The 8727-nt window shown below is 39.1% G+C and overlaps 1 protein-coding gene across 2 annotated transcripts in view; it reads right to left on the bottom strand.

Annotated features, from left to right (window-relative positions):
- Nucleotides 1-1104: 1104 nt before the first annotated feature.
- LYZL4 (lysozyme like 4) overlaps nt 1105-8727 on the bottom strand; it is a 12901-nt gene continuing 5278 nt past the window's right edge. For both annotated transcript variants that reach the window (XM_023231775.2, XM_023231776.2), the window contains exons 4-5: nt 8072-8150; nt 1105-1356 (exon numbers count right to left, since the gene is read on the bottom strand). In XM_023231775.2, coding sequence (XP_023087543.1) covers nt 1287-1356; nt 8072-8150 — 149 coding nt within the window. In that variant the 3' untranslated portion in view covers nt 1105-1286. The remainder of the gene's footprint in view (nt 1357-8071; nt 8151-8727) is intronic.

Genomic DNA, 8727 nt, shown 5'->3' with positions numbered 1-8727 from the left:
AAGAAAGAAAGAAAGAAAGAAAGAAAGAAAGAAAGAAAGAAAGAAAGAAAGAAGAAAAAGAAAGAGAAGGAAAGAAAGAAAAAAAAGAGAAAAAGAAAGAGAAAGAAAGAAAGAAAACATCAAACAGTAGAGCAAAAGTTAAACAAAATATGGTACATCATACTGGAATATTCACTGGCACTAAAATTTCACTTTAAAGAATCTACAGTACCACGGAAAGCACATGTGACTGACAGGCTCTCTCCATACCACTCTAGTTCTTTTCTTCCTGTACGAGGACTGAAAGATGAGGAACTATGTTCTCCAACCCCCATGATGGTGTGGGTCCCATAGGTGACCTGATGTGCAGATACCCCTGCTCTCACTGCTGCTGCTATCAGATCTCAGGCAGGTATGTCCAGGAAGCCCAGGCTGACACCTAGGCTCCATCCCATGGAAGAAGCTGTAAGCCACTAAGCTTCTAAAATAAACCCTTTGCTACTTAAAATTGAAACAAATGTAGGGGAAAAGTGTCTTACCTTATTTGTTTGCCTTCTTTCTAACAAGCCAGATGCAAAACTCTCTAACTACAACATTATCATAGCATTTTTGAAAAAGAATAAAAACCCTATGCAGAAAAAAGACCAGAAGGAAATGCAACCAAAACATAACAGCAATTGTCTTTGAGTACTGAGATTATAGGAAAAATTTTCTCCTTTTTTACATTTCTGTATTTTCCCAAATTTCTCTAGTGCAAATATGTGTTACTTATAATTTTTAGAGACTTTTTATAAGAAATGAGCAACTGTCATTTGATTCCCTTCATAGATGTGCAAAGAGGATTCTGTGGTCTCTCCCTTCCCCGTGTGTCCCAGTGTGGACATGCCTTGGCTGGAGGCCCTGCTTGTACCAGCCTCTCTTCCTCTCTTCTTTCCTCTTTGGTTCTACTGTACCTGTTCTTCCTCTTCCTGTTTAGTATTGACATTCATGGACACATATTCTTTTTCAGATAATTTCCTTCCTTCAATTCCTCCACCCGAGATTAAATAATAATAAATCACAATAATAGTAAATAATGGTGATCATAGAGATAATCATAATCAAAGCAGAGATCTTTGGCCCAAGTTGAGTAACTAGTTTGGTTTATTCTGCATCCTGCAACCCCGGATGAAGCAAACTTTTGTCCTTTTCCATCTGGAGCTTTTAAAGTGGTGAGATCATCAACAGGATTGACTGAAGCAGCAAGCAGAAAAGTACCTTCATTCACAAGATGCAACTGGTGAGTGCTGCAGGGGCCATGCAGGTGGCTAAAGCTTGCAACCATCCAGCCACCGCGCCAGGGTGTCGGAGTACTGGCAGTACCGGGACCAGGTGGGCCTGTAGAGAGAAGTGAACAGGATGGAGGGGCTCCTCAAAGTCAGAACTCAGGGTCTCCAGGGCTTCACAGCCCCACTCAGGCCATTTACACCTGCCTGCCCCCTTAGAGACTTTGAGTTTGCCACCCCTGCGGTGGGCAGCATTCTGAAGGCTTCTGTGCATCTCCAGTGCTGTCTCCACCACATCCTGGCATGAATACTGGTGCTTCCTCCATCCTAGTGCGCACATCAGCCCCCACCTCATTCCATAAACCCCACATGGTGAGATGAGGAGGCTCAACTGTGAACTGTGAAATTCTCCCCCAACCCTGCAATGGAAGTATCATTTGCTTCTCTGAAGTGAGCTTCAGAGAAGTTCTGTGACTTTCCAAGTCACATGATGAGTCTTTGGCAGACCCTAGGCCTGCAAATAGAACCTTTGTCCCCTGGGCCAGGGCCTCTTTCACCTTTCCATGTACCTGCTTCACTCTTCGCCTTCCAAAATTCCTTCTGACTCTTTAGCCCCACCTAAGTCAGCTGCATTGAGTTTCTCTAATCTTTTTTCCTGGTGCTTGTAATAGTGATTCCCTCGTTCTGGGTCCCTGTGCCAGCACCCAGGCTTTAGGTCCTCCAGTCCCTATGTCCAGAGTGGGGAGTCACCCAGGCCAGCTGTAAGCCATTAGAAACCCTGTTTGGTCATCCCATCCCTCAGTGGGAAGGTCTCCACGGGTCTTCCAGGGTAGGAGGTCCCACAGTGGAAGACAGGACTGTGGACCTCTGGCCCCTCGTAGCTACAGAGTGGCACGGAAGCACACACAGGTATTTTCAGAAAGTCCAAGGCTTTGCATAGCCCAGGGCAGACATTGCTGAAGGGACTCCTTGGGGACATGTGTGGTCTTAGTCTTCTCCCTTCCTGTCTGCCCCAACCCTCCAGAGCTGACCAACTGAGCTTTGGAGAACACGTGGCTGCCTGTTAGCTTAATAAGAGCTCCCTTTACTGGGAACCTGAGCAATAAGAAGGCCTTGATCTGCCTGGCTTAGCATAGCTCCACTCAGTGCCATACACTAAAGATGGTTTTAGTTCATTAAGGCTTACTCTAGAGAATCAGTCAAGCTTCCACATTAATTGGAAACTTGGACCATATATGGAAGGTATTTCGAACACTCCAAAGATAGTTACCATTAATAAGGGGACTTTCACTTTAAAATTACAGTCTATTAAATTAGCAATGAAAATGGGTTAATGATTAAATAGTATTGAAATCAATGACTAGCCATTTAAAAAATATAAAGCTGCATCCCTACACCTCACTTTTTATACCAAAATAAATTCCAAGAAGGCCAACATCTTAAGCATTAAAAACATAAAATCATATTCTATTTTTAATTTATTTAACAAAAATTTAATACAGGGCTTAATTTGTGTGTGTGTCAGCACTGTTGTAATACGTGGCTTACAATTTTGGAGTACAAAAGACCTTTCTAAGAAAGAGATGTCACACAGATCCAGAAGCCACAAAGGAAAAAAACCAAGGGATTTGATTTTGCGAATCTGTGAAACTCTTGTAGGATAAAAACGCCATAAAATCAAAAAACAGATAACAAACCTGAAAAAATAGTTAACGCAAATAAAATGAATAAAAGTCTAATAAGCCTAATTTATAAAAGACAAATAAAAGACCAACATGAAGAAAAAAACCATTAACAACCCAATAGAAAAATGGACTAAGAATATAAGTAAACGGTTCACAGAAAAACAGCCAATAAACACATGAAAACATGTTCAACTTCCTTCGTAATTTCAACATGCAAAGCAAAACAGAATGATATCACTTTACACACCTCAATTTTCCAAAACTACACAGGTTTTTAACACCTCAGACTGGTGAGCTGAGGAGAAACAGTCCCCTTCATGCAGTGTTGGTAGAGGGGCCCCTTCTCTGAATGGCAGTTTAGCAACTGGTCTCTCCAACGTTTAAATGCACCAAATAGTCTAATAAATTCCATTCAAAGGATTTCTCTGAGGATACAATTGAAAGAACATAAAAGTTCTAAAAGCAAGATGCTTATGATAGAATTTTGAAACAGCAACAGCAGCAACAAAAATGAAACGAACTAAATTTTCATCATTAGAGAACTGGCAGATAAATTACCTGCAACATCTATACAGTGGGGCACTAGCAGCTGTTACAGCAATGACAGAGACCTTTAAGTAGTAATAATGCCGATTTGTGAGCTCTATTAAAAGATGAGAAAAAGCAAGGAGCAGCTCAGTGTGGACACTGGGATTCCGTGTGTGTTTTAAAATATCTGTGCATACATTTTTCTCTGATTTCTAAGAATATTAACACTGGTGACCTTGAGGAGGCTGCTAAGAGGGAAAGGGTTTATTTTCACTTTTAAAGATAATAAATAGTAAATTTAAAAATAAAAATGTTATGAATGACTTCAGGGTAGTGGCCCCAAATGCAGCCTCAATTTTTCAACAAGCACATGGGGGCATCCATTATGTGTCAGGCACAGAGCTAGAGGCTGGAGATAGAGAAGCAGGAAAAACAATCTCTTGTTGAATTTTTTAGGTTGGTGCGAAAGTCATCACGGTTTTTGCCATTAAGAGTAATGGCAAAAACCACCATTACTCTTAACGGCAAAAACCACGATGACTTTTGCAACAACCTAATAGTTCCAAAGTACCTTGAAGACACAGAAAAACAAAACAAAACAAAAAAAGCAACAACAAAAAAGCTCGGCCTCTGGCACAGACATAACCTTCTGGATCAGATTCTGGACAAAGTCTCTGCTGCCTTCAGGGCCCATGATTTATAGTAAAGAACACCACCTATGCTTCCACTAGTGAAATTTGTCCACCTGCAGGCCTGTCCTTTCTCCCCCCACCACCCTACACTGACTCTGCTCAGAAACCCTGAGTTAGGACTCACTGGAGTACTGGATAACCATACTTTGGTTGCCTTCTACATAACCAGAGCATAGATCTTCTGTGTCACCCATCCCCATCTCTTTGAGTAGCCTGGTGACCTGAGGCTTGGAATAGCACAGATCCAGGATTGATCATATTGCTGTGACCACAAGTAGGTTATTCTACTTCTCTATGCCTTGGTTTTCTCATTTTGAAAATGAAGATAAGAATGCTCACTGCAGAGGGATTTGTGAGGATTCAATCATGATGTGCATATAAATGCAATCAGTTAAGAAATTGCAGCTATTATTGTAGGATTTCCTCTATTGTAAGACATCTTCTATTCTAAGATTCATCAATGATTTAATAACAGCTTTGGGGGTATAATACATTGATTACAAAATAAAGCCTAGTTTCAGAAATACTAAGATCTGAAAAATTGTGCCATCTGGAACTTAGGAAATATGACATTCTTTCTAGATCTATCTGGAGATTACAATGTCCAGAATCAACCAGGCAAGTAATTATAAAATGTGGGACAGGGGGAGAAAAGGTAGGGGAAGAAGGAAGTTTGTGGTGGTGCAGTGTTCACTGGGTAATGTAGGCCTGCCATCATAAACAGCGTGGGTAGAGATGGTAGCAGTGTAAGCTGGAAATGGAGGATTTTCATGCCCTCCATTGGTTCAGCATATCAGAAAGACACTCACACCAGCAAAATCTCCAAACTGGAAACTAGGCCAAGAGAGGTGCACACCAATCTACCCCCAGATAGACATCAGAGAAAAGGGTCTGGCCATAACCCAAGTAACAGTGAACAGAGACAAGAAAAAGCCACACAACCTGTCCATTTAGCAAATACTAAATATGTGTAATTCTGTCCTTATTCAAGGAAGAGTAAAGAGGATAAAGTTAACATGGGACCTATGGGGAAATATCACAAAAAGAAAAGGGGGCATCATAATAAAATTTCTTTATTAATTTTTTTGAGACAGAGTCTCACTGTGTTGCCCAGGCTGGAGTACAGTGGCACAATCTCAGCTCACTGCAACCTCTGCCTCCCAGGTTCAAGCGATTCTCCTATGTCAGCCTCCCAAGTAGCTTGGATTACAGATGCGTGCCACCACGCCTGGCTAATTTTTGTATTTTTTAGTAGAGATGGGGTTTCGCCATGTTGGCTAGACTGGTCTTGAGCTCCTGACCTCAGGTGATCCACCCACCTCAGCCTCCCAAAGTTCTGGAATTACAGACATGACCCACCGCTACTAGCACATCATAATGAAATTTATTATGAAATAACATACTGCAGGATCCAGAAATAAATTTTATAGAACTGACATCCTCAATAAGATGTCACCAGATATGACCTTTGGAAAAGTCACGGGAGTTAAGAGACACTAAAAAAAGACAATAGTTTGAATTTTTAAGGCAGATGGATAAGCTAACACAGAATTGCAAAAAAGTAAATAAAATGTAATAACCAAAATTCAGCACCCATTCATTATTTAGAAAAAAAAAAAACTTTACCAAACTGAGATGAAAAGGAATACAATCTGATTAAGAGTATCTCCAGATACTTAAAACATCACATGTAATGATACAATATTGAACTTCTTTACCTGTGAGACTAGAAATGAGACAAGGATACCACTATTGTTACTTCTATTCAACAGTTAATGGAGATCCTAGCCAATGCAACAGGGCAAGAAAAAGAAAGAAAGGATATTGCAGAGCCATATGTGAAAGATAAAACAGTAAAGCTTTTAGGAAAAAAGGAGAATATCCTCAAGACCAAGGAATAGGCAGATATTTGTTAAAATAACCATAAAGGGAAAGCAATAATAAATTAGACTACATTATGACTAAGAACTTCTGTTTATCAAGACACTCTGGAGAAGGTAAAAAAGAAAAAAGAAAAAAAAAAGAGCCAAGCATGGTGACATGTGCCTGTTGTCCTTGCTAGTTGGGAGGCTGAGGCAGGAGGATCACTTGAGGCCAGGAGTTCCAGGCTACAGTGAGCTATGATAACGCCACTGCACTCTAGCCAGGGTAATGGAGAAAGACCCCATTTCTTTTCTTTTTTTTTTTTTTAGATGTCTTTTATTAAAGAAAAAAAAAGATAAAAAGGTAACTCACAGAATGAAAGATAGTTGCAATACATATATCCAACAACAAAAAATTTATCCAGAATATATAAATGTCTCCTACAAATTAATAAGAAAAAGACAGCACAATAGAAAAATTGACAAAAGATTTGAAGAGGCACTTCACCAAAGGGGATATATAAATGGCCAGTAAACATTTGAAACCTCATCAGGAAAATGCAAAGTAAAACCATAATGCAAAACCACAACACAGTCATGAGAATAAACTGGAAATTACCAAGCGTGGTTGAGAATGTGAAGCAACTGAAATGCATAATTTCTGAGGGTAGTGTACATTGATAAAAATCTCTTTAGAAAACTGTTTGACACAATATGCCAAATCTGAAAATACACTTATTCTATGACTAGCAATTTTATTCCTTGGTAAAAAACAATAGAAATCCTTTTATATTTGCATTCACCAAAAGATTAAGTATAGACTGTCCATGGCAGCACTAAAAATGAAGAAACTACCAAATGCCCACCAATAGAGGAATAAGTAAGTAACCTGTGGTGAATCCACACAATGGAATACCATATAGCAATGAGAATGAATTGCAACCACACACAAAAACATAAACAAATGCAACACTCGGTGAAAGAAGTCAGGCATACGCCCAAACTCTTGTAGGTTTTAGACTCTTCTAAGCAAATATCTGGCTAAAGAGGAAATTAGAGTTGCAGTCATTTTGGCAATAAATATATAGCAATCAGTTAATATACCAAATATATAAAGAGCTCTTTCAAATAATATAATTTGAATTTTAAAATAGGTAAAGAGCAAAGATGAAAAAAATTACAAAACAATAGTAATATATAACAAACATGGGAGAAAATGCCCTAATGAGATATCATAAAAGACAAAAGAAGGTAAGACAAAATTGTTATTCACTTTTTTATTTTTTATTTTTTTTGAGATTGAGTCTCACTCTTTTGCCCAGGCTGGAGTACAGTGGTGCGATCTCGGCTCACTACAACCTCTGCCTCGTGGGTTCAAGCAATTCTCCTGTCTCAGCCTCCCAAGTTACTGGGACTACAGGCACGCACCACCACACTTGGCTTTTTTTTTTTTTTTTTTTTTTTTTGTATTTTTAGTAGAGACAAGTTTTTGCCATGTTGATCAGGCTGGTTTTGAATTCCTGACCTCAGGTGATCCAACTGCCTCGGCCTCCCAAAGTGCTAGGATTACAGGTGTGAGCCACCATGCCCAGCCAGTTATTCACCTTTAAATCGCAAAAGTTTTATGATTGGTGAAGATGCAGTAAATCTACATTTTACTAAACCCTTTAAACAAATACGGGCCTGCTGGATTTCACAATATGCATCAAGAACCTTAAAAGTATTCAAAAACCTTGTAGGAACTTATAGGAAAGAAACAATCAGAGATTATCATAATAAACACAGATTTAGTTTGAAGATGTTCATCCTAGCATTCTGTAGAACCCTAAACAAGATTTGGGGGAAAAAAGTACAATTCAAGGCAATTTCTGATCATTGTTTCCCTCCCTCTGTGGCCTTGAGGTTGTGGAACTCAATGGTTTTCTGCTACTTACCTTGGTGAGTCAGAGCCTTTTAGTTTGGCACTGCAGATGCGCAACAGCCAAGATTTGGCCAAGATTCAGATTAGAGATCACGAGTGAAAGTCGTTAATACAGGCTACATAAAAATGTATGACTTACCATGCTCCCATCCCTTGTTTTCCTTTTACAATGGTCTTGGCACATTTAATTGTCTTCTCTAAATTAGGATTCAGTAAAGCTGTGGGGAAAATAAAATGGAAGATACCATGCCCCCATGTGACAGCTAAGTTAGAGTGATATCAGGGAAGGTACAGGGTGCTCACATCAGAGAGTCTTCCAATAATAAATCAGTCCTTAGATTTTTATTAGACAACCCTAAGGAGGTAGCAGGATGTAGTCATCTTTTTACCAGATCTATTGATTTTTTAACTTGTAATTCTTATAAAATTTTTTCCATTAAAATATATTGATTAGGCTACAGAGAAACAGCTGATGCCCAGGATCATGATCTGTTCTAACCCTTCACTTAACCTATCTGTATCCTTGTTCCCCTTTTAGCCTCTAGGGATTTTCCTTCCTATCTTGCCAACTCAGTCTGGGACTTTAAAAGAACTTTTTTTTTTCTTTTCTTTGTTTACATTCTACCTAATGGGAGAGTTTTTCAGGATATACAGTCCACCATATTTTTATCACAACACACAGTACCACCTCTATTACAGACAGATAATTTTATGTGTCTCCCATTGGATTCTGGAGAGATGGAGACTAGATAGATAGATAGATAGATAGATAGATAGATAGATAGATAGATAGAT

This window comes from Piliocolobus tephrosceles, chromosome 2 (assembly GCF_002776525.5).
Source record: "Piliocolobus tephrosceles isolate RC106 chromosome 2, ASM277652v3, whole genome shotgun sequence".
In the NCBI taxonomy this organism is placed as follows: domain Eukaryota; kingdom Metazoa; phylum Chordata; class Mammalia; order Primates; family Cercopithecidae; genus Piliocolobus; species Piliocolobus tephrosceles.
Note: the sequence above shows the minus strand (reverse complement) of the source record. Positions and strands in the feature narration are given on the sequence as shown.